Source organism: Prorops nasuta, unplaced genomic scaffold (assembly GCF_024137725.1).
Source record: "Prorops nasuta isolate Cenicafe-Biocafe unplaced genomic scaffold, Cenicafe_Pnas_1.2 PNAS00002, whole genome shotgun sequence".
Taxonomy (NCBI): Eukaryota; Metazoa; Arthropoda; class Insecta; order Hymenoptera; family Bethylidae; genus Prorops; species Prorops nasuta.
The window spans coordinates 2,525,652-2,552,399 of NW_027116799.1; the positions used below are offsets into that span (position 1 = coordinate 2,525,652).

At 36.6% G+C, this 26,748-nt stretch overlaps 2 protein-coding genes across 8 annotated transcripts in view; both read left to right on the top strand.

Annotated features, from left to right (window-relative positions):
* LOC136778460 (guanine nucleotide-binding protein G(q) subunit alpha) overlaps positions 1–11,986 on the top strand; it is an 18,636-nt gene extending 6,650 nt beyond the window's left edge. The window contains exons 2-9 of one of the 5 annotated variants that reach the window (XM_066735303.1): positions 5,086–5,270; positions 5,394–5,548; positions 5,941–6,069; positions 6,665–6,793; positions 7,562–7,691; positions 7,774–7,927; positions 8,815–8,922; positions 9,166–9,404. In XM_066735303.1, the coding sequence (XP_066591400.1) occupies positions 5,086–5,270; positions 5,394–5,548; positions 5,941–6,069; positions 6,665–6,793; positions 7,562–7,691; positions 7,774–7,927; positions 8,815–8,922; positions 9,166–9,248 (1,073 nt within the window). In that variant the 3' untranslated portion in view covers positions 9,249–9,404. Of the gene's footprint in view, positions 1–5,085; positions 5,271–5,393; positions 5,549–5,940; positions 6,070–6,664; positions 6,794–7,561; positions 7,692–7,773; positions 7,928–8,183; positions 8,292–8,814; positions 8,923–9,165; positions 9,405–9,743 lie in introns of those variants that run through there. The other 4 variants (XM_066735338.1, XM_066735328.1, XM_066735320.1 and 1 more) reach the window with 4 other exon arrangements.
* Positions 11,987–12,904: 918 nt separating this feature from the next.
* On the top strand, positions 12,905–26,748 carry LOC136783552 (uridine phosphorylase 1-like). Of its 3 annotated transcripts, none has more exons than XM_066743811.1 (6): positions 12,905–13,189; positions 18,175–18,298; positions 19,984–20,145; positions 20,893–21,078; positions 21,159–21,491; positions 21,684–26,748. In XM_066743811.1, exons 1-6 carry the CDS (start codon positions 13,155–13,157, stop codon positions 21,864–21,866), a joined length of 1,023 nt encoding a protein of 340 aa, XP_066599908.1. In that variant the 5' UTR covers positions 12,905–13,154; the 3' UTR covers positions 21,867–26,748. The 3 variants fall into 3 exon arrangements, with proteins under 3 accessions (XP_066599908.1, XP_066599901.1, XP_066599911.1); XM_066743804.1 differs by lacking the exon at positions 12,905–13,189 and adding an exon at positions 16,286–16,700; XM_066743814.1 differs by lacking the exon at positions 12,905–13,189 and adding an exon at positions 16,562–16,684.

A 26,748-nucleotide genomic window follows, 5' to 3' on the forward strand; every position in this document is an offset into this window, starting at 1 on the left:
GACTTATGAAATATTCTATATAGTAAAAATGGTCTGTGGTTATTATCGGACACTATTACATGCAGCTAAACCTGCAAATTCGTCCGGTAGTGTTGTTACACAGACTTTGTCGCAATCGTGTTTAAAGTTCTGTCCCAAAATTTGACCAGGTGGATTTTATTTCGCGTAGAACTTGCGTTACATGAGCTTTCTTGCAAAAACGACGAAATTCGGTAGTTTTTCGTTTTACCAAGTACTTCTTTCACACGCGACTCTTTCGATGCATCGATTTAGTACAAAGGGGTGGCATGTGCGCAAAGATAATCCACTCGCTTGCCGGTTTAACATTTTCCCGCCTAATTTACTGCACTCGCCAAGCTTCGATTGTTTTTCGATGGCGACGAAACGAACGAGGACGAAAAAATCAACGAGAAATTAGCGCGAGTCGATAAGGCTGAAGAGGGCAGAGCGAAGAGGTTGCCGCAGGGGATTAGTGCGATTGTATAGGTGGAAAAGAATGGAAGAAGACGGGATTAAAAGTTATGTAAAAAGACTCATGGATGCACAAGTGGACACTTGTATAGAGAAGAAAGAGGTTGTTAAGAAAAAGTCTAATTGGATGATGGAGGTGAAAATTAGCGGGCGGAAAGATAGTCGCAGTAGGGAGGTAACTATGCAAGCCGAGTGAGAGAAGGGAAGAGGGGGGAGGGGGGGGGGGGAGTGCGCGGCTGTAAAGCGTTAGCGAAAAAAGTATTAAACTAATAAAAAAAGGCTCAGTGGGCGATGATTAAGAGAATAGTGTATTGGAAGAGGAGAAGTGGGAGGGAATTAGTTAAATGATAGTAGGAAGGGAAAGAGGGAGGGGGTGGGGTGCGAGTGGGGAGGCAGGAGTGCCTGGCTTTTCTACCCGAAGCCCCGGTACCATGTCCCCTGCCTATATGCCCAAACCCATGCCCATACCTATGCCTGTTCCTGGCTCTCCTGCTCCACGTCGGCATCTATCGACCCACCTCCGCCGGCCGGCCGGTGCGCGCCGTGCCGCACCGCCGGTTTCCCCAGCTTACACCACCCCAACTCCCTTCTCGCCCCAACCACCCCCTTACTTCCTTGCTCTTTCCTTCCTACTTACTTACTTGGCCCTGTGTGCCCGCTTCCTCCTCCTCCTCCTCCCTACACTTTACACTATTAATTCAACCACCCCTCGCCTCCTCGGTATATCCTTGTCCATTTATCAATTATTGCTACGATCCTTTCACTCATTACGTTTCTCTGTAACTCCAAATTTCTCTCATCCACTACTATCTCTTACCTCCGCATTTCTCTCCTCAATCACACTTTCTTACCAGCTTTTCTTCCCCCCATTTGTCTCTTCCCACTTATTCCCATCCACTTTGCTTCCCTTTCATTAATCCTGCAAGCACTTGCACTTTTATCGACTTACGCTTCGGTATATCTGTTTTTTCTCTCGCTTAATTTATTATTATTAAGCACACTCATGCTATATTTTTCTATCATAGATCGTACCTACGTTTTTCTATCCATGGATATTGTTTTGTTACTTGTTAACTTTTTGCAGTTTTCATCACTGCTATTCTCTTTCCTGTCTCATTTCTCGTTGTACACCGGCAGGTGATTATTTCTCGCTCTTGACTTCTGCATTCGTTTCGTTGCTTTTATTATTTTCTTACGTGCGAGTAAACGCTTTGTAAAACTTTTCTATGAAAAACCTCCCCTGTCCGTTACTTGTCTCTACGTTTAGCCTGCTGACCCTAAGATACTGTTGCAAGTCTTTGTTTCTTTTTTATTCCTTCAACAACATATTTTTCCATGCTTAAAAAGTGTCAATTCTCGCAGACATTTTAATTCATCCTGTTATCAGCGTCACTCTGCCAGTTTCATCGTCTCATTGTGTTGTTAAAAATAAACAACCCTTGTCTTCTTAAATTCCTTTTTTTTTACTTTATTTGATCCGCCTCTCTTTCATTGCGATTCGCCATCTTTTATTTTCCATTTCGACCAATAAAACATTCGAGTCTTTTGCTTGTTTGCCACTTATGCGAAAGAGCAACTTGCTCTCCTCGTATTTCCTTCACTCGCGTCGCGCCAACACGATTCTTTTCATCCTTTTCACCCGTGTCTCATCCTATTTTCACCGCCTCTCTTTCTCCCGGGGCGCATCCTACAAATATCCGAAATTCTCTCAAATCCAAGTCTAGTTCTTCACCCCCCCCCCTTCCCCCTCTCTTTCCATCAACATTCATTCGAACTGACGGACCGTTCGTACACGTTCTTTCATTCATCGATCCACTCCTCCATAAATTCTATCACTCTACTACTATTTCACGACGCGAAAATGGATTAGCGAATTTTCGGAAAAGCAGCTTCATATTTTTCGCTATCCTAGACAAAAATCGAGAGATCGACTGAATCGAGACTCGATATCTGTTTTATCCGTGTCGAGTCGGTCGAATCTTTGATCCTGGCGCTTTTTATTCTAAAGAGGGGAGGATTCCTGCAGCCATAGTGCCAGAAACGTTTCTGAAACATTCGTGGAATCAATTTGACACGTTGCCACGTTTCGGAAACGTTTTCGACACCACATGTTCTATTTGGGAACAACCGATTGAAATTTAATCGAATAGTAATAGCTTGTAAGACTCTTGTGCTAACCAGCTCGATAAAATTTGACGATTCTCGTGGAAGATCAAGGGGCTGACTGAGAAGAATCCGGTTTTCCGTTTAAACCATGTCGCGCCAATCGAATCGCGCGGATCCTGACTTTTCTCGTTCGAAAGAGGGAAGGAGTAACAAGCGAACGTCGCGTTTCCTTTCGCGCGTCTCTTTGGACGACGTGAGTCATCCGGTGCAGTCCCGCTATGATGCGTCCCCTTTATTTTTAAACTCGGATCAAGGTGCCGCAATCCTATCCAGAAAACTATTATGTTTCCTGACAGGAAACGTTCCCCGAATAGCCCCTCTCTCTCTCTCTCTGTCTCTCACTCGCAATTGCTTTAGTAGAATATGGCAACGGAAAGACGTACAAGCGGGTTTAAAAGGGTAAAATTCCAGTAGTATTACAAAACGTGAAAAGAGAGTTTAACAAACAAAATAATTAAAATAAATAAAATCAGAGAAATTTTGAACTCAATTCAGACTCGACGTATTCGACGGAAGACCGTCGCTCTATTCTTTTCATCGTGCAAAAATTAAGAACGTCGGTGGGCGTCGGAAGGGGGTGTGGGTTGAAAGGAGTTGACATTCGAAGGCACGAAGGAAGCAGTGGGTCGTTTGGCACGCGAGAGATGGAGGAGGAAAATTGGTAAACAGAAAGATAAAGGAGAAAAGAGAGACGAGTGAGGTTGATGGGGTGATGATCATGAGAGAGTGAAAGAGGAGGGGGGAGGGAGAGTGGTACAGTTCGCATGTACTCGAAAGAGTTTGCGGAGAATCACGCGTGGTCGCTGCAAGACAGCACGCAGCAGCAGCAGCGCTGGCTGTTCGCCCGTTTTCATTCATGATTTCACGAGAACGACGGTGGCGACGCGTTGTGTGCCACCTGCGCGTTACCGTTTCTTGCCGCGACCTCTTCTCGTTCGCTGAAACATCCCTTCTCTCTTCTCTTGGCCACCAACTTTTCCCCCTCCAATCCCACCACCTTTGCCACTCGTTGCACCCCCCTCCCCTCCTCACCACCACTTCTTCCTTTTCTTCAATCTTCTTGTTTACTCGATGCTCTCTTTCTACGGCCTCCCCCCCCCCTTCCTACTCAGTCCTTCGGAGCTTCCCTTTTTTACCACCAGTGCTACGTCTACTTCCCTATACCCCCCCCCCCTCTCCCACACTACTCTTGACTCTCTCACTCTCTCATCGTAGCCCGTGTTTGTACTACAATGCCCTACCCTACGTCACTTTGGTGCCACATTCAGGCCCTATGACTTCACTGATAGGTTGCCATTACTCGTCTTTGCTCTCTCACACACTCAGAATGTATCATCAGACGCCTCGGTCAAAAATTTTCGTTATTGAATTCTTGCCTGCGGCATTACTGGAAAACTTGCTTAAATTTCTGTTAAGAAAATGTTGTTGTCTCTTGTAAGTTTTTTCACCCGATGTTTTTATCCTAAGCAATCAAAGCTACTTTACATTGGTACCACTCTGATTTTATGACTTCATTGGTACGCTATCATTGCTCGTTGTCTTCGTAAAGATTGAACAAGTTGGGCTCTCGAACCCTTGTGACTCGTCTCGTCACTTTCATTGAGCTTTAGAAGGATGGTTTTGTTTATCACTGTGCCTTTATTTCGTCATTTCCATCTTGGTCTTTTGTCAATGTAATCGAGTAGAAACGCAATACAAGTTTGTTAGTAGAAAGTGGAATTTGAAGAATTTCAAAAGCCAATACTGCAAATTGATAAACGAATATTGCATCGACAATTAGGTTGTTTTTTAATCGTCGATTCGTAGATATTTCACGGCAGAATGTCGCATTTTGTGTTTTACGGTGGCTACGCGACGGATCCTCGAAATTCCATTACATTAGCTCGTTATCGGTTTACGCATTGGGTTCACAGAATTGTTGCTAGCCAATAAAGGAGTTGGCCATGTTTAATAGATCGGCGAGACTCGATTAAAATGCTTACAATTAGCGACCGCGAGCGAGGAAGAGTTATTAGTTGACGATATTATAATAATTGGGTAAAATATTCAATCCAATTAAGAGCAACGTGCTACACTGCTCCAATGGTCATGAACTTAATACTGGTTAGGTTTCATATCTTTTTAGTGATTTATCGCTACTTGGAATCTTCTTAACGCACAAATCTAATTTTACGTTGGAATAATGAGATTTACAGTATAGACCTTGGAAAGTTTGCCACTGAGCACTTTTATGTATTTGTCTACTCTACCGTGTTTTTCGAGCCTCTGAAACTTCCTTCCATTCTCCGATATTACTTCTCCCAATTTGGTGTGACGAAACCTCAATATTTATGCATTGGCAGGCATTGTCCTTTTCCAATTAATATTTCATGTTTGCTTCTGAATCGCCACTACGTGGACTCGCATGTTTTGCTCGGTAAAAGCTTTAATGATTATGATCGTTTGCAGGTACTGGTGAGTCGGGAAAATCGACATTCATCAAACAGATGAGAATTATCCATGGTTCCGGCTACTCGGACGAGGATAAAAGGGGATTCATTAAGTTGGTGTACCAAAACATTTTCATGGCAATGCAATCCATGATCCGTGCGATGGACCTTCTTAAGATCCAGTACGCGCAATCTACGAATATAGTACGTACTTGCAATAGGCCTTTTTATAAATAGAATTATGTATGGATAAGCATCCGGTGTTGTATATATCGATATGGCGCCATGAAACTGCACGATCACGATCTAAATCAAATTATATTTTAGGAAAATGCAGAACTCGTGCGAAGCGTGGACTTCGAAACAGTCACAACATTCGAAGTTCCATATGTACAAGCAATCAAGGACTTATGGGCAGATGCCGGTATTCAGGAATGCTACGACCGCAGACGAGAATATCAACTCACGGATTCGGCTAAGTAGTGAGTATGACTCCTTCTTGTCCCGTTCTCTTTATCTCAAAATCTATTATTAATACACCAGACTTGAGAAGCTCAAAGTATTTGTCCAAATCATCGATTTGTCAATGATCGATCGGAAGCCCTTAATCTCGCGTGGAATAGAGAGTATATACTACTGCTGACTCCTGTTACCTAGTATTTTTAATGTGCAAGAAATTCCCTTGAAGAAGATTAAGGACCGACTAGAGAGTATTGATTAATTCTTAAGATTTTTCGACATGCATATTGCACACGTTGCTTCCACGATAAGTTGGACTGTTAACGAGTAATGATACCACTGGATGCAATTACATGTGTCATTTGGACGATCGCTTTCTTTCCTTATACCAGGTATTGAGAACACAATGTTTCAGTTATCTAATGGAGATAGATCGAGTCGCAGCACCAAACTACCTTCCCACAGAACAGGATATTCTTCGCGTGAGAGTTCCCACTACGGGTATAATCGAATACCCCTTTGATTTGGAAGAAATCCGATTTAGGTATGTCGCCACACGTTCAATGCAAGGAAGAAGTTATCTGCCTGTACCAGTGATCTTGGATCGGACTGCTCCTGCCTGAATCGTGCTTTTATTTAATGTGGTTTTTCTCTACTTTTTCAATCAACCTTAAGTGGGACTGATTACCTACCAAACTCTGCAATTAATTTTTTCATTTCCGATTCAATGTTTCATCGATTATTTCTTTCGCACTCTTGCCAACTTCTCGTTTTTTTCTCTGCTTTCAGAAACTCACGTGTACTAGTTTTTTAACGAAACATTTTTCTTCGTTATATACCCGTTGAAATGTAATGCCAACGGCACTTGGTATATGTTTTTTTAACGTGCCATTTATTTACCATCTCATATTATCAATGTATTATGAATGGTATAGCGATTAATGGATTAAATTCAATTACATGGCTTGCCAGGAGCACTCGAAGTATATCGATGGACGTTGAATCCTCTGAAAATTTTTATATTCATAGGCAAACGCAATGAAGCATGTGCAATTTGTGTCGGAATATTTCTCTGTACATAATCGCTCTTAATATTTGCATGGCATGCACTATCAGACTTGGCTTCGTTTGTTTTGCAGTTATCTTAGTGACCTAGAACGTATTGAAAAGCCTGACTTCCTCCCTACCGAGCAAGACATTCTTCGGGCTCGAGCTCCCACTACTGGCATTATAGAATATCCATTTGATCTGGACTCCATCATTTTTAGGTACTAACATTACATCATTTTTTTTTTTTTTTAATATCGATAATTTATTAACCAGACTCTTATACATAGAATACGTTTTACAAAATTCCATTTAAAAGGAATACGCTGCGTGTTAAGTATAGCATAATTGTGAAGAAATATTCAGTTATAAATAGTATACCTTTAGGAAATAAGTCTCTGTGATGGCAAGTGTAAGCATGGAATTGTGGAGTAATTTGTGCATGATTAACCCTTCAACTGCCATTTTTTTCTTTTTTACGAATTAATGAATAAACGCAACACCTATATTTTTCTCTCTCTTTTTTTCTTGCCTGATTTATTCTTATTTAAAAGTGTAAAAAGAATAAAACGATGATCTGGCAGTTGAAAGATTAACTGTTTATACTAAGTATCAGTAAAATAGGTTTCGTTCAAGTGAATGAAAATGTGTAGCTAATCTGTTCTGCTATTCGATAGCATGATTTTACTCTATATACTCTATAATTGTTTGCCTCTTATTTCTCTCTAATTTTTTTTTATTAATACGCGCTTTGAGATACGAACTCGTTACTTCTTTCCTATTTTATTGCAATAAATGTTTTGTGGTTAAGGATAGTAATATATGTATAGAAATATCAGTATACATTTTTAATTCTTATATGGGTAATGGGAAGCGTTTCAAGTTGAGGTATTTGAACAATGTAAAATATTTAAATGTTTAATTAAGAGTTAATTACTTGCTTACTTTCTCCAAGAGAAATATGGATTAACGAGAAATCATTTTTGCAGGATGGTAGACGTTGGTGGACAGAGATCAGAAAGAAGAAAATGGATTCATTGTTTCGAAAATGTCACTTCCATTATATTTTTAGTAGCTTTAAGTGAATATGATCAAATTCTATTTGAGTCCGAAAATGAGGTATTGTTACGATTATAATTTTGCTACTTAAATATAATTATATATTCTATTTTTACGTTAATAACTGTCATTTGTGTTACAGAATCGAATGGAAGAAAGTAAGGCACTTTTTAAAACAATTATAACATATCCCTGGTTTCAACACTCCTCCGTCATTTTGTTCCTAAATAAAAAAGATCTTCTCGAGGAGAAAATCATGTACTCTCATCTCGTCGACTACTTTCCAGAATACGATGGTAAGTTTAATAGCTTTTGTTTCGTCTAAAAGCAAAGTGTGACGAAACATTGACGAAATAGATACCATAGGGTAGACGCGAGGAAATCGCACGAAAGAATGTGCATATTCTCTTTAATTATACAAATAATTTTCAAACGAATGATTGGTATCTTTTCTTAACAAAGAACAATGAGGAAAATTTGAGGATCAAAGAATTTAACGATTGTTGTTCAGCTAAGTGTTCGTTTGGTAAATAGTAAGATTTTATGGTGTAGGTCCTAAGCTGGATCCCATACCAGCCAGAGAATATATCTTAAAAGTGTATCTCAGTGCGAATCCTGATCCTGACCGCATGTGCTACTCTCACTTCACGGTGGCGACAGGTCTGTTTAAGTACAAATTTTGGGGGAAAGACATTGGTAGACCTCTTTAGTACATTCCTGGTTGAAGCAACTGTTGTAAGATTTATTATCTTCGGTAGATTAACCTTTTCCAAAGTTAAAATCTCTCATGTATTTGAGGATAAACTCCTTTCCATTACAACCTATATAAATACTTATTTATATATACACATAGATATTGTTTACATATAATAACCAGTAATTAACAGCTAGATGCACTGAATTAAGCAGTAAAATTCGTTGAAGCTTTAATAATTATCAAAACTGGCGAATAAACACGACGCTAGGTTTTACGAATATCAAAGAAATTGTCGTATAAAGTTTGTATAAAAATGCGTAGGAAAATTGAGTTTATCGTAGAATGTAATTTGAGTTATCAAATGTAATTTAGAGAAATACGCTAGATTGATCTGAAACACTATATTTTTAAAAGCAATGCAAAGTAAAGCTTGCACTGTGCGCGTAGATAAAATGCTGTTTCTTATGCTTGCTTTATATTCCATAGGCCCACAAAGAGACGCCACAACTGCTAGAGAATTTATTTTAAGGATGTTCGTCGAACTCAATCCAGACAGTGAGAAAATAATTTACTCTCACTTTACATGTGCGACAGGTAGGCACTTGATTTCTAAGAAACAGCATGCTCCTCGAATGCTTTATATATTGTAAACCTCTTTATATTGTAAACGTTTGTTCTAATTTGTATCTGCTTATGTAGAACATTTGAAACATTGGAGCTATAAGGTACTATATATATATCTCTTTGAAAAACTTTTATTTTCTCACGTGTATAACAGTAATTGTCATTTATACAAAAATTATTGTTGCATGCTGCATTTATGGGATTGTGCATTAGATACGGAAAATATCAAGCTTGTGTTCTGTGCTGTGAAGGATACGATTATGCAAAGTGCTCTAAAAGAATTTAATCTTGCTTAATGTAACTAAAGACTATTTTTGTAACTTTATGTAACAATCAAGTTATACTAAATGATGCACTTGTAATCGTGATACAATTCAATTGTATGCCCATTTTTTTTACAATATATAGATTCAGTTTCAGTTAAATAAAAGTTAATTCATTCACTTTGGTCATGATTTAATTTTATTTGATTTTGTTTCTGTACGTTCGTCTAACTCTATTTTTATTAATGCATTTCTTTCTTACTAATGAATGTTCGTAAAACGATTTGCATCAATTTTTTCTGTTTAACCTACCACTACTACTACTACTACCACTTCTACTACTACATTCATATTTCTGTTTTCTTTATTGGGTAAGTGGTCAATGTTATAATTTATATTGCCTACTTTTGTCGATGCGTAACATTGGTTTGCAATAGTCTTAACAAGCGAATGAATGAACATGAAGCACTAATTATAATCGAAAAGAGCGTGATTCGCCAATACTAACGACCGTTTTTCTGTTTGCAGACACGGAAAATATTAGATTTGTATTCGCAGCTGTTAAGGACACGATTCTCCAGTCTAACTTAAAGGAATATAATTTGGTTTAGATTAAAAGATATCAAATTCAGAGTGAGCTCTGTTGCTTCCTGACCAATTTATCAGTGTGGACTTTATTAAGCGCGACGAATGGGAGAATACTTAGAAGAGGAGAGAGACAAAAGGAAAATAAACAATAACTTGTGGTGCCATCAACAATTGCGTCGTTTCTCCATCACGAATGTACCAACTTTAGCTAGTAAAATACTACGATGGAGTTATCAACGACATACAAACACGGACCTAAATCTGAGCGTTATACGTTCTTTCCTAACCTTTTCACTGTCAATACCAACAAACTGATTTAGTTCCGTACTCAATTTGTTGAGAATTTGTTACCTTTTTATAGATTAGTTTAGTCAATCATGCCTGGCTGTTCTACGTCATTGCCTGATTTTTATAAAATATATATATTATATATATAAATACATATATACATATATATTATATATGTATGTATGTAGACAATATATGCATACATATATCGAAGAACCGGAGGGAAAAATTCGCATAAAATGAGTAAAACCGCGATCGAGCGGAGAATTATGTCTGTCTAAGTGTTTGTTTCGAGTAAAGAGATCTCGGAGAAAAAACTGCAGTGGCGAAGGCGAAAGTTGTTTAATCGCAGGTTGTCGATGAGACACAAGTGAGAGCAATTCTAGTGCCATTTACTAGTGTGGTGTTTTGATTGCAGTCCTTTGTTAGATGCAAAAGCCAAAGTGTTTTTTTATCAGTGCCAGAAACGACTAAGAGTTTCTTCTGCATGTGACTCAAATTTACACTTCATCATATAAATATTGTTAAATATAATATATACAAAATGAAACATATAGAGTAGCGTCGAACAGCAACAGAAAGAAACCAGCAACAGCAGCAACAAAAAAGCAACAAGAAAAAGAGGAAAGCTTTACCTCCTTTTATATTAAGAAACTATTAGCAAAACGGCATCTGTTTGATGTGACTTAGATAATTAGGAAGAGGAAGGTCACAGGTTTTTCTGTTATCTTCTCTCTTCAACACAAAAGCCGCTGTATGTACATAGCGCGAGGGCTGCACAACCTGCCATTATTAAACATTAAATAAGTTTACATCACTGGAGAGCAGTGGGAAATGAATAAATAATAATTACATACGTAAAACGCGAAGAAACTAGAGGGGTGGGTATGGGAGAGTGACGAAGCTAAATCTATTGAGCAATTACAGAGTTTGTTCTGAGGTGCAGGATGGGTGAAAATCGAAAAGCAGTAAAGCAACCCTCGTCTATTGATACAGTGGCCATGGTCGTGTAGCGAGGGACATTTTAAACGAAAAGAAGGAAGAAGCTCGTGTCCTAAGCCTCGCGCTTTGTATCCACATTAGAATTTACGTATGTATGAAAATGCTCACTGCCTGCGCTCGCTCATGCTGGCTAGCGCGCTGCCCACTGCTTGTATTCTCTAATCTTTCGACGCTCAACTCACTGGATCACTTCTCCGTTAGCTTTTGAATTTATCTCGCGATACGCCCGTTGCGCGCTCATAATCGCTCTTGGGGCCCCATCCTGCGTGCGTGTTTGCGTGCCAATGCGTGTGCTGTGCTTCAACATATGCCGGGATATGTCATCGAGCGGAGCTTCGCGTTTCGGAAGAGTCTAGAGAATACTGGCACGATTAATCCTAAAGAGTGTTGGTCAGAACGGCGCCATATTAGAGAGAGGGATAGTGAGATCGAGATCGAGATCGAGATCGAGAGACGCTCAAACCCTGGTCCTCCGGTAGACCTCGAAAAAGAACGATCGGGGTTTAATCGTCGAACCTCTCGTCGATTAGAGCTGTCAACACAGCACGCACACCGGGCAGCATACGTCATACCTACTTCGGTTCAGACACTGAGTTTATATGGAAAAAATATATAAATACATTGGATAAATATAATATTAAGAGATAACAACAAATAATATTGAATAATAATAATTAATAATATTAATGCTTGGTTTTCAGTGAGAGCACGTGACTGCGTCGTACGAGCGAATGAGAGAGCGAAATTGAAAGAATTGATCAGATTTGCGATGACTATAATGTGATGAGTCTGATGATCATGGCGATGATTATATTGATTTTCGGCGAGCATGGGAGTAACAAGAGCGAGTGTGCGCGAGTATGTATGTACGGATGGATGTGAGTTTTTTGTGCATAAGGGGTGGGGAGGGTTTTGGGGGTGGGGGGTCTAAGGGATCACAAAGGAATGCAAATGTATACTCAAATGAAGAGCAACGATAGTGAGAAATTTGCTAAGATTATTGCAGCAGTAAAAATAATGTGTGTGAGAGATTATAAACGGGCGAAAACTGTACGAAATCCTTATGACTGCTGTATGCGTGAAACGTCATTTTATCACAAGAGACGAATTGCATTTAGAACGAGTAGGGAGAAAAATCTAAATGGAGAACCCAGGGCTTTGTACCATCCGACTTGGGAAAAGAGCGAGTGACGCGCAATTGTACGGCTACGGTTCATTTGTAAATCATTTTTTGTCAAAAGTATACATTTTTCTGAAAGCATAATATGTTGGGTATTCTTTCTGTGTGTATAAAATGTAAACACCTACCACGCCCAAAATGAAATCAGTGTTTCTAACTTATTTATAATAAATAATATGCATTAATGATAAAAATAAACGCAGTTTGTGACAGTACCAATGACTTATCATGCACCACTAGCCTATCCCACGTTAGATCCTACCAACTTCCTCGATCAGCAATCTCGTTATTTCACGAATGCTAACTGATCAAATACAGCCAATAAATTCTACCCTCATCAATATATAATCCAGCGATATGACTATCGCAGGTACTCAAAATTTATATCTAAAATCCTGTTAATAATTTAACGAAGAATCTGTTTGTATCGTCTAGCATGAAAAAACTCCTGTTTTTCTTTTCTCACCCAATTCGTAGAGTAGATGCAAAAGGGGCGGGGGGGGGGGGGGTAAAATTGTAGCTCTGTAGAAAGAGGAAGGGAATCGATTGGGGCTTGGGGGAGCCTCCAATGGAAGACGGAGCCGCTGGTTCGGTGGCGCGTTTTCAGATATACGGCGGCAGCTGGCAACAACGGAAGTTGAAGGTTGAAAGGTGGTGGGGACTGGGTATGGAACGGTAGGGTGGATAAAGGGAGGGTGCGTGAGCGCGCGACCTGCAGCAGAACGCTCGCTCGTGGTAGCTGCCATTTCTGAGAGAGAAACTGTTCTACGGAGGATCGCAAGGATCATCGCTCTCTTCTCTATCAATCCCACTCGACACACGACCAATTTCGTCTCATCTATCTCTACTACACTCCCACCTGAGAAACCTCGAGAGTCAACATGAGTCTCTTACTGGAAGACGAGGAAATCGACGAGTGAGTTTTCATTACATTTTCTATCAATCCCAAACTCCGCCCTTTTTTTTCGACCATCTTTTTACATCCACTGCTTTCTCCAGCATTAACATAACAATGAGAGTGTCATTGGTCATTCCAACTGAAAACTAGCTGCATTATTCAAGATCAATGTGCCATCGAATATCATTTCTGCGAGTCTTGCTCTCCTCCAGTGTCAATACCAATAGCAGTCAATGTTGATAAACATTTGCAGCCACCGTTGACGATTATTTTAACTGCTAGAGTTTTTTTTTCTATTATTTTTTATTTATCCAAGTGACCTTGAAATCAACGACTGGCTCAATGAATCATTGTACCAATTCGAACGTCGTTCGAGAGTCTCGTTGATGTTTAATTTTGGCGACAGCTGATCGGACCTTGCACGAGTCGCTTGATCCTTGCTATAGAAGAGTGTGAATTTACCTGGAACTGCTATATGTAGACGTAAAAGTGTGTATATGTGTGTGTATGCGAGTGTAACGATGATGTTGCGCGAAGCCAAGGTGTATCGAGCGTCGAAATGGGATTGCGGTAAAAGTCTGACGTATTTTTCTAACTTGATGGATGTGAAACCGTTGACTTCCGGGTTCCATCCTCGGCTGTCTTGCGTCAATCGAAAATCGTCTCCAGAGTCAAATGAGAACAAATGGAACAACGTGCAAGCACCACGGTTTCTCGTCAGCAACCAAGAGTGGTCTCTATCGATTCGACTCTATTAATAAGGACAATATAACTCTGGCTAGCCTATCTTCTATAACACTCTTTTCATTTATTTCAATGCTCACAATTTTAAGCAATAAACAAATATCCCTTTGACTTATTTATCCAGATTTTCAATTAACCCGACCCTTTATTCAATCAGACAGACTTATGGGGTTTCTCTGTGTAATCCTTGTATTTTTGTGTGGCAAACATCACCTCGTAGAATTCTCATTTTAATTTCAGTCAGTTTTTAATTTATATTTGTACTTTATATGTTAAATGATAAAGGATCCTGTGTCGTGTCCAGCTTTTTAATTATAAACCTTGCAATTTTACTCTCTTCACTAAAATTTCAACTCTCCAACTTGGTCATACACAATCATTTTTTTATATACTCTCGGTTACTGAAATACAGTTTTTAGTGCTCTGTGCAAAATTAAAGGTCTTTTGACGAAAGTTTTATTTTTATCAATTTTTAACCTTCCTGGTTTTATTTTCATTTATGTAACGTTAGAAATTTTTCATCAGCTTCCTACATCGTTGGATAATTTTTAATAATGTTTTAATGAGGGCTTGCCTTGGTATGGTGGTATTAATATAATTGTATATTATACCGTTACGTGTAGCTCTCATTTTTTTTTTTTTTTTTCGTGACATATCTTTCTTCCAAAATCATGATGAATATTTTTCTCGTTCTCGGTACCTCTTTGTACAGTTCCAGCTGAGATTTTAAATTAGGTCACGTGTGACTCGTGCTCGAACAATATTTGAAAGACCCACCGGTAAATAATGGTTTCTCTCTCCCGCTAGGTTTTCTAGCTTGTGTGAAATAAAACTTTCCTACGGTAAGCGTTATTTTTCTACATCCTAACCAACAGGTTTTTTTCCATTTGAAGCAGTGACTGTTTTAATTGGTTTAAAGCGATCACAGTACGATCAATATTTAGCCTACGCTTGACTAAAGAAAAAAAGAAATAAAGGGTCAATGGAGATTTCTCTTTCGGTGCAACAGAAATGCTAAAACTATTTCTTTTATCGAAAAAAACTCTGCAACTGAATAAATGTCTGGCCTGAAAGGTTGAAATAATATAGGAAGTATTGTACGATATTTTTTTTATTTTCCGGAATTTCTCTACGCACACTGGGATTACGTTTTATGGACTGATGAATAAATACCACAATAACGTGGATAAAAAACCTCAATACTTGGAAAAATATTAATAAAATAAACGGTTTTATCATGCACTTTTAAGCTTCATTTTGATAGAAAAATTTCAAATATTGAAAATTCGACACACGAGAGTACTATGTATTTATCTTGTTTTATCAGCTCGTAGGAGTAGAACTTTCGATAAGAGCTTTTTGCGAAGTGAATGGATATGGGACACCATTAAACTAGATTGATCACGCTGTTAGCATTAGTCGAAATCACTTTTGCTCTTCCGTAGAATGGGGAATCCATCAAGCGAATAGCTCTAATCACAATTAGCCAAGTTACTTCCAATCGATTTTCCCTATCTGCCACTAACTGGCTCAAGGTACGACGAACGTTAGAAACGATCAAGGACATCCACTGACTTTTCCATCAAACGATTTAAACCTTTTTTTTAACTGTCGATAAAAATCATATCAATGATTAATAAAATAATTTTTTCTTAACTATATAAAATATTAATTTTATAAAAATTAATAGAATTTAAATATAAGTAAATATAAATAAAATGATAAGTACTTGAATTTCTAAAGACTCGACTGATTTTCAGTAAGAGGTATTTCATTGATATAGAATTAGAATAACTGCAATGGTTGAAAAGAAAGACTAAACAAGAAAAGATGCTTATATGTTCATTGATAACAAGTAAACAGGTAAATCAATAATATTCGGTTTCGGTTTGGCACGATTCAAACACGTTTATAACAATTAATAATAATCACACAGCAATGAGATAATTTTTTCTTAACTAAACTTATTCATTTGATAAAAATCGATTAAATTTAAATGATAATAAGCTTTTGTACCATAAAAATACATATAAAAAGGAAGATAAATATCTGGATTTCTAAAGACCCAACTGATTTGCAGCAAGAGCCATTTCATTGTTGTAGTATTAGGGTAACTAAAGGTTGAAAAGAAAAAGTAAACAAGAAAAGACGCATGTTCGTTGAAGAAAAAGTAGAAGGATAGGACGAGCATTGTGTCAGTTGGTTTCGGCTTGGCAGGCCGGTCCGGTTTTTTGTCTTCTATTCTCCGTTCGCCCATCGTTCTATAAGCGACTGAACCGAATGATCGAGCGAGTGCGAGCGAACCGCGAGAGTGCGAGACTCGCCTGAAACGCTTAATGCTTTACCGGCAGTCACCGTTGTACTTTCGCACTGGTAGTTTCACTCTCAGCCAAGCTGACCAAAGTCGCCCTAAAACTCTCGACCCTTTTTGTACAAAGTTTTGCTATTTTCCATTTGGAAAAATTCCACCTCGTAAACAAAGTTTGTTGACAACCACTGGTTTCACCAAATATCGATTATCCATTCATCGTACGATCACTCCGTGTATTTTTTGTCAGTTTATCGCTTTCTTGGTTCAGCGATAATCACTTAATTCGATCGACGCTTCCGATTAATAAACCCTCGAGCTTGCTACTGGTTCGATAATGTCGGTTTGCGCTCGACAGAAAGCTGGCAGCGTGAATAACGAGGTGAGCCCTCATCCAAAAATATCGGAAAATGACGTTGCCAAGCAGGAAGGAAACCCGAGTGACAATGAGTGGCCTTACGGTAATCCTGACGTTAGGTATTCACAATCCTTTTTTTACCAAAATTTTTACAATTCGTAACTCTCAACCATTTGTCACGTTTTTCCAACCAATAAACTCTGCCAAAACAAGGGTATACAGAATTTTTTAAAGTTTCGTTTACTCGATTATTTATTGGCTAATAAATGTAAAATAAAAGGAAAAAATTGCTGTGTGTATAGTGGAAATATGTTACGATGTATACTTGAAATTTAAGTGTGTATAATATTTTTCGCGTTGTGATAAAAGTGCTACGAAACTAACGCAAATTTTATCTGGTGTTTAAATATTTATAATGGTCGTCTCTTTTTTTTCATTCAAGTTTTTATGCACTATAAAACTGAATATACGATGGAAAATATATTAAAAGGAATTCTTAGTTTCCTCATATAAAGAGACCCTTATTTCTTAAGGTAGACTTTTTTTTATTTAAAGAAGAAAATTGAGGTAGTTAAATTGGTGAGTTAAGTAGCGTAATTGTAGGAAAGATTTTTTTAATAACGGTTTTATATTCCCTGCAAATCACCAGAGTATCAGACGTGATTATAATAAAAAATATTTTATTTTACATCGCTGTTCTCAGTTTTCGTAACATTTATCAGATTTGAATAAGTAAATCCAATAATCGTTCAAAGTGCATTTTAATTTTTTATTCGATCGAAAATTGTCGCTTATCGATTATTACAACGCTACTGTTTATTTACATTTGCTCGAGGTTTTGGTCAGATTGAGTTTTTCGCGAGTATATGTTACAAGGGAGCATCACCGAGAACACAAAATTATGTGCACGACTGCAAATCATGAACCCCACAAGGTCGAGCAGAGTGAAATCACGCGAATTATTGATAAATAATTTTGCAAGTTCTCAAATGCATAATGCCTTACTGCATCGATAGCATTTCGTTGAAAATAACTAGGGGTTTCAATCGTTATTTCGCTATTTCACAAAAGCGATAACGCCTATCGCATTTAATATTTATCTGTCGTTAAAAAATTGACGGACACAGCAGAAAAATAGGAAGGAAAACAGAAAAAATTAATAACCGGAAGTAAATGCGGATAGAATGAACAAAATATAAATCAATACCGAAGCAACTGTATTTGTAATCATTTAAATATCTTCAATTATCCTTCACGTTGATGCATTAGGATGGAGTTTCAGTAATATAAAAAGAATAAATAAAAAATTTAATAATATTTTATAAGCTGTTTCTTCATTCATGTACAGGTTGTTGTATTTAATCTTCTCATTGATGAACTAATGAAAAATCTACAAAAATAGATAAAAAGACTGATTTCTCAGGAGGAAATAATTAATAGGATATACTAGCAATTAATTTTGTAGCTTCTGATCGAATCTCAAAGGGAATTCTTGGAATTTCCAAGGGGATTCGGGGAATTTTCTTTTGATAGATCATGAAACAAGTGGCGAGGATCAATAATTGAAGAAGCAAATTTCTTTTGCATTTATAGGTACACAGATGGCTCGGTGCGCCTGAGGAATCCCCACATCGAGCTTATGGATCAAGATATACTGTACCATTTGGCTCTTGGCAGCGAATCCCACGATCTCGTCGAAATGTTTGGAGACGTTAAGGTATAATCTACTACAATTAACATTTCCAAATGATTAAAGAAAAAATGCATGTCATCCAATTCGCATTTATAATACTTTTATCTCTACTCTACCTCCTAATGTTCTGTGTATTTTTTGTTTGATTTAACTTTTACTCGTTTGCGGATTAATTTTTTAAAACAATTGCAAGAATTTTTTTTTTTAATACTTGCAAGTCCTGTTTGTGTCACATAAATTTGACTCAATCCATTAAAATTATTATAAAACGTTTGCATGTCAAGGTAATATCAAAGTACTATTAATTATATATTGGTAATGGATGAAAATTTATCAGAATAATAAGTGATGACAGTTTGTTATCTTCTTTTTACCGTGGACGTAACAGCCATATGTATTGTTGATTTTGGTTAATTGTTTAATAATTTTAAGCGATAAACGTTACGCAATGCAATTATGCACAATGCCAATGTTGCGTATAGCAGGAACCACGTGGATATAGAATATTATTGGCAGTCGAAGCAACGTGAGGTTATCGCTTCTAATATATCGTATAATGCCAGTTTAAGAAGAAAAGAAATACGAGATATACCAAAGAAACAATGCATGTTACGATGAATTTGATCGATTATCTATCGCTTTGTGAATAATTGAGATATTTGTATTTAATCGATTCGTATTACAGTTTGAAATAAAGACACTTTCCAGTTATATATATATATATAGACAAAATTGAATAAAAACGAATATGTATTTACCAATGATTCATAAATGATGGTTCTTGAGAAAAAATTAATTTATTTTTCAATCGAATGCAAATTTTTCTCTTTGGTAGTTTAAGCACCTTTGAAAAAAAAATGCAAACATGAAATATCAATGGCACGATGCTTGCTATATATGTAAATCTATCGATCACTCATTGGTTCTAGAATGTTGAAACTTTGCCAGTTATTCGAGTATCGTTATTTCTAAAACCGAAACTCTTTAATATTAGATGTTAACCTGTATAATGCACAAATTTACATTCAAGTCTTTTATAACGTAGAGATTTTTATTAAAAAAAATTTAATTAGAAAATTTCATAAGGCTCGCAATAAATTTCTAAGAATTGAAACTTCAGTAATTTTATTCAAGGATCATCCACTTTTCTGGATACTATTTAATGAAGGGAGCACTCGAGCCATCATTGAATTATCTAATATCTTTCTGTTGCTTATCTTGGTGCAATCACGAGATAAACACGACGATACGATATATGCGTTGATTTTCATGTAAAAGCTTTCATGAGATAAAAATAGATGCAATTAGTTGATTGGTTAAATAAGCTCTTAGTCTTTCAGATGCTTTATCAATTTTCTATCTTTATCGTATAAGAAAAATATATATAGATTTTCGTCGATAATCAATCGTTTCTAGTGGTTTACAAAGTAAAAATAGAATGTATAATTAATAAATAATTACCAGGTTCTACATTAGAACAACTTTTTTATAACGCAAATTATTCTTAACACAATTTTTTCCTATCATCGTTAATGCAATTTTATAGAACAATTTTATTTACCGAATTGCCCCTGAAAACACAATTTAAAAATAATAGAATTATTACTTAAAGTAGCTCAAATATTAATTTTATTGACGCAAATCTTTAGCATTGAACTCGTTTGAAGATTATCAAATTGCTCTGGTTCAGCAATAATTTTCTTGTGCAGTTTGTGTGTATGGGCGGAACACCAAAGCGCATGGAGCAGTTCGCCTATTACATCATGAAAGAAATAGGACACAAGCTCCCAGCCGGTACAACGCTGCTCGATATCAGCCAGTATTCTTATCGATACAGCATGTACAAAATTGGCCCAGTACTATCAATCAGCGTAAGTATAACAAACAATAATTTACCTATTATTCCATAAACGATTCGCTAATAAATTAAACATGCTTGTTCGTCACGAGATTGTACAAACAATTTCCGACATTCCTCGATGAAAAAATGTAGGCTATTCTGGCAGTAATTCGAATTAAATCTTGTGGGACATATTAGACCATAGATAAGAGATAAGATTCCTGTTTTAATCTTCCAGCATTCTTTTGTTTAAATAAAATTAAATATATTGATTTAATATTAAGAAATATAGATATATATTTAAATCTGCACGAATCGAAAGCAAAGAATAGGCCACTAAGATAGTAGTTCCAGTTGAATCATGGGGGTCGTAAAACCAACGAAGAGAAAAGGCTGCATTCCGTAGTAATTGCTGCGTTCCGTTCCTCGGTCGATCCTTCTTAGGATCTCGCGTGGCTCGCTGCTCTTTTCTAACCACGCTATCATGATTTGTTTCGACGGATCGCTAGTTTTATTTCCTGAAGAGGAACAAACGTTCCTTGGGTATACCATAAGGACGTGTTTTGCGAGGATCATGAAGCGAGAAATTACTGGGTCTCGATCAAGTCGCAGGCGGTATAATAATAATCGAGTGGAAAATTCTAAAATCAATCTTCGTGGTAGCACAGTGGCCTTGCTGAAGAGAAGCAACCCTGACGAATCGTGAATGGTCGTGCGCAGCGGAAATAATCAGGAACCTTAAGGAAATAACAATAATGACAAGGTTTATTATTTCCAGCATGGAATGGGGATTCCATCCGTTGGCATCCTCTTGCACGAGGTCATCAAGCTCATGTACCATGCCAAGGTGAAGGATCCAATATTCTTCAGGATTGGCACCTGCGGCGGAATTGGATTGGACGGTGGTACGGTTGTCATTTCTGAAGAAGTTGTCGATGGAATGCAAAACTCTTACCTAGAAACGGTAATTCTAGTCTGAAATTGTAATCGCAAGAAAATTTCTTTAAAAATTCGAAAAATTACATTTGTGATGTATTTTTACAGCCGGTTCTTGGAAAATTGGTGAAGAGACCAGCGAAGCTCAATCGACAATTGGTTCGCGAATTGAAAGTGTTGGCCCACCGTGAAGACCCTTACGACACGGTGGTGGGAAAAACCATGTGTACCTCTGATTTTTACGAGGGCCAAGGTCGATTGGACGGTGCCTTTTGCGATTTTACGGAACAAGATAAAATGGAATATTTAAGCAAGCTGAAGAGTGCAAATATCGTTAATATAGAAATGGAGTGCCTGGCATTTGCTGCACTCACGCATCACGCTGGTATCCAGTCAGCTGTGGTTTGCGTGACCATGCTAGATAGACTGAAAGGGGATCAGGTAATTAATCAAGGAAACTTTTGAAAACAATTTTCTTAAAAAATTATGAAAATCTCAAAATTATGTTTGTAAAAGTCTCTATAAAAATATATATGCATAATTGTAATATATTATACATATTCGACTTAAGATATTGTATTTGCAATTGTTAACAAAAATCCTATAAGAAATATGTATATATAATGTTACCAGGTGATGGCACCTAAGGAAGTATTGGACGAGTGGCAGATGCGACCTCAGCAATTGGTTTCACGGTACATAAAACGATATCTCCAACGGAAAGGACGATTGTCATTGGAAGGGCACGGCTCAATGTGCGTGAAGAGTCCACGTCGCTTCAAGCTCGTCCAGCAGGAATCCGAGAACTACGATTAAATTGATAATTTCGCAGCCTTTGAAAACAGAAATCACACACTTGAAGAGATTCCTTCGAAGGCATAATAATTATCCATTTACGCAATGATCAGATTGAGTTACTCGTTTCTCGGCACCCTGCAGGTGGCCGATTGGACCAATTTCAGTTGCTGGTGCAAGAAAAGAAGCCACGAAATATACGCGTTGATCCTTGCGTGATCGATCAACCCTTCGTTTCTTTTAAAAAACTTATTCATCCTCGAAATACTTTTGTACTGTCCCTTTTTTTATTATACTGTATTACCTTACATCCTAGGTTCTTTAATGACTTGAGAAACTCGTAGAATATGAGGTTCGTTGTGAAAAAATTAATGATAGTTTTTGCATTGTTTCGTATAGTTAAATTCTCAGTTTGGCATTGGCGTTAAAAATTCTTTACTTCGTCAAATTAATGAAATATTCAATGTGCTTTCTTTATGCCACTATTTTACACCTTGGAGTCGAGTAAGGAAAACATACGTATATATATATATATATATTTAATTAAAGAAAGAAATATAAATACATATATTACTAATAAAGGAAGAGAGTGAATATTTTAGCAGGAATTTGCGAAAAAGTAATGCGTTTGCTAGTTGCATCTAGCAGGAATCAAGAGAAAGAGGAAAAGAGAAAATTATATAGATTTGCATAATTTCGTTCAAACGATTTATTGCGTTGCGTTTACACTTGGATGGAGTGGTGGGAAAAATCTACGTGAATTTTATCTCTGATAATCATCCCTGTATATTTTCACAAATTCCACCGAGTGTCAACGCAGTGCAAAAAAATTCGACTGCTCTTATCACGCTGTAACCCAAGTACAAAATAAAAAGATATAGTCAGGGTCTGTGCACAATCGGAGGAATAAGAGAAATTAAATTTTAATTCATGATTTCTTGTTGGTTTTAAAATAAAATTTCATCAATGAGAAGCAATTAATTGTTATAGTAATTAATATAACAAGAAGGAATATAATATTATTTACTAAGTTCTTTCATCGATGTCTAAGTAAATTTCTACCAGCTAGAAGCCATGAATTCATTGCACATTCTTCTATATAAAACGTGCATAGACCCTGACTCTGCGGTCAGTATGGGAAAATGTTGCACGATTTTTCCGACCAGTTTCGGCAACATATCCACGATGTATATCTATTTTCTGGAGATTTATCTGTAGATTAAAAAATTATAGCATGCGTGTAATCGCAATCGCCGATTTCTGTCCGCGAGCTGTCGTTTCTTCAGGCATTCTGCAAGCAAATTCAACAGCTATCATTCAAAACGCTTTACAGTAAAGAGAAAATTTCCAAAAATGCTCAAAATACAAATGATGCAGGATTAATAATTAAAAACTGCAATATTTTTGCTGTAAGCTCGAATAAAATATTCAAGTTCTTTTAATTCCCTATTTTCGCCGATCAATTCTAATTGATACTTAATTAATCGTCGAATTTATTCATGAACGTTTTGGCGACGAAGCTTTGAATTTTGCTGGTAATTACACAAACTATCAGAGAATTTAGGAGGAAGATTGAAGCGTAAAGTGCTAACTTTCGTAACGGCTCTATTAATTATTAATGTTTCGTGTCGATTGAGAGTGCTCGTGATACATATATAAGCTATCGTTATTATCCCCTTATAAATAACGTTTTAATCGGAATATTAAATCCAAGTACTCTTCGCTGGTGTACGAACGAAATGTTCCAAAAGAGGGATTAAACTTTCTTCTCCGTAGCTATATACTTAATTGTTATACTCATAGGTGAGATAGATTTACATTCCAATGCGTATTCTATTTCGGGCATTGCCTGCTTCGTCAAGTGTTATTTAGCAAATAGCGAGAATCACCGAATCGAATTATAATCCACTTTCATCATTCTCTTTGGTCAAACTTTAAACCTTTCCTGGAGATCGATCCATAAAATCTTTAAACGACGAGATACACTATATAAATGAATAATTTCGTAGAGTTTGTGAAAATAAATTTGTGAAAGTTGAAACCAAACACAAGTTAAAGTGCGATCAAAGGAATGTTTTTTGAAATGGGAGCTTAAGGCAATTTTACTTATGATTAACGAACCAAGTGGTATTATCGAAAGCAGGTGGTGGTTTCCTTTACTGCAAACATTCCGAAGCGCAGGTTAGTGCCAAATTGGGAGAAGGTGCGCGTTGACTAAACTGTTCCTAAACTTATTGAAATTCAGTGCGTTTTAATATCGAGGTACAGACAAGAGGAGTAAAAGAAAGTTATACGATTCTCTTATCGCTCTATCGCGTCTGTCAGTTTACGCGAATTGTTTAGCAGTGACGTAATAACCTTTTAAGGTTTATCAGAATAATTACGAGTATTGAGGCACTGGCGCTCTTGACAGTATTGCCACATTACGTTCACTCAGAGAAGCAATATATTACAATCATTATTATGTTATCAACGTTACATTTAGCTATGTGAATAAAACAGGAAATGAAGGGGATAAAAAATACTGAAACGGTTCGTTCGCTGAAAAAAAAATGATCGAAACGTTTATTGTTCTCGTGAATTTTATTATCGAGTAATCATGAATGTTTTATTCGTATGGCTATATATAATAATCACAGGGAGAAACGAGTTGTTAGGTAGGATTTTGAAAGCAGCAGTTCCAGTTGCATCGTGTTTGTTATAAATTGTAAGTGCCATTGTACGTTAGAAAGCATTCTGAATCAAATTGTTGGAAACTGTTGCAGTACTGCCTTTGTCGTTTTTAACACTTAAAGTACAGTAATGAATACGAGAATGCAATATTCTTTGTGCATAAGTACTGCATGCAAAGAGGAGCACGAGCAGCATCGCTGTTCGTTCCATCGAATGAATATTATGGATACACGTACGTGGTTCTGTTTCGTTCGTTGATCCTGGCAGCTTGAAAAGTTTCATGCTCAAGGACGATTCAACGGAGTAAAGTTTAAACGCTTGCAAGTGATCCATTGAGGCTTTATAATTATTGTAGCTTGTTACGATATAAAAACTAATTTATTCTTCTTGTCCTGCTGATCGTTCATATGTATGAGTAAACGTTCGTTAAATTGTTCTATCGTGACGAGATCATATTTCTTTTCTGTAAAACAACGACATATCTGTGATGCATATTAATCAATTGCGATTATTATAATAATAACAAATCAACCAATACGTAATATTGGATTTTAAAAATTCTCTTTCTCTGCATAATCCCTATTTCCCCGTGTCTCTATAATCTTCGCACTATAAAACAATTACTTCGTAAATATTGCACGAAAAATTCAAAATTATCAAAGTGGCTGATGGAAGAAACTCGCAAGTTTTTACTCGAAGCGTACGTAGCAAGATCGATTAAGTGTTAATTAATATTGTCTAGTTACCAATTGATTATTGCTATGGGGTTAATCTAATTTATACACCTTATTCATTGTGTATGTCCTTTTAAAATCTGACGGATACTAATGGCAGATGGATTATACGAAACATTGTTAATAATTGTGCACAATGTTATTAAAAGGACAATAAAAGGAATTAATATTACCAAAATAAATAATGTCAAATCTTTTGGATGTAACCTTTTATTTCAGTATATAGTTTCGTCTAATTTTTAGTAACATTATTTTTTCCATTGACACTTGTTTTTCCAAATCAGTTGATTTCTGATAAATTAATTCCTTACTATTGTTTTATTAATAATATTTATATTGTTAATAGAAAAAAATATAGTTTATTTCCTACTTATTAAATTATTGTTTTTTATATAATATTAGTAGGATCAGAGAGTTAGAAAGGATTTTTTCATCTGCCATGTAGGGAATTCAATTGTTAATAAAATAAAAGATTGTTATACAAGCTACACCCGTTTCAGAGAAGCCGACAGTTGCAATTAAAAATGGAAAGATACAGTTTAAAACAGTTATTTTGTTAAAACTCTTAGTCATTTATAATAGAAGCGATCGAGATATGCACCATGTTAAATGTTGGTAAAAATAGGACCAATTGTAAGGAAACGTTAAGAGTTGCTATGGATGTGCGCTTTCATTGTTAAATGCGAAAGAACAAAAGCCTTCGAGAACAATAGAGGGAGACTTCTGGGCTTTTGTACCGGAGAATTTTTATCGATTAACTAAATCGTTCGATAATTAAAATCCTCGTCTGATTGAGCATACGTAATAGGATTACTTTTAACAATTAAAATGTAAAATAAGCGTTATTTTAATGGATCGTCTTTTGTAGACTCATTAACTACACTTTCAGCACTTTCCTCACAGCTTCACACACTTATACAGCAGAATAATCAGTATTGTGAAAAGTGCAGAAATTGCCAAGAGTGTAGAAAACACGAGCAGCATTCGATAAAATTGTACGTAGTGATGCAAGATTAATTTTTACCGGATTTGAATTATTGCAAATTTCATGTGTTTTACTGTAAGGCTTTATAAAACTTTTTTTGGTGTTAATTTTGGTTTCAAGTTTCGAAGAGTTGATTTCGCATATATATGTATTCTAAACTATTGTTAAAATTATTTTCTCAACGTCGAGCACGCACATCGAAATAAGAATTAAGTGTTTCTGAAACGACTCTTCTTGTTTATAAATATTATTATGAATACCCATTCCTCACCAACGTAACTTCGATCAGGTATAAGCTACTGTGTAGAGTCACGTATATCTTGTTTTCCCAATAAGAAGTTTGCATTGCCATTTATCGACCAGTAAAATACGTCACTGGATTAATAGGAATTATTAGTATCTTTGATCGAAGTCTATAGATTCATCTATAATTAATTGGTTTCTTGAGATATTCATTTTTTAGATTTAAAGTTTGATAAAATGAATTATATTTTATTGGAAGCAAAACTGA

Bases quoted from the DNA above. Each gene is read 5' to 3' on its own strand.
- LOC136783552 (XM_066743804.1), top strand. From the start codon at position 16,561: ATGTCGGTTTGCGCTCGACAGAAAGCTGGCAGCGTGAATAACGAGGTG. The intron at 16,701-18,174 runs GTATTCACAATC...TTGCATTTATAG, and splicing joins TACGGTAATCCTGACGTTAG to GTACACAGATGGCTCGGTGC. The intron at 21,079-21,158 runs GTAATTCTAGTC...GTATTTTTACAG, and splicing joins AAAACTCTTACCTAGAAACG to CCGGTTCTTGGAAAATTGGT.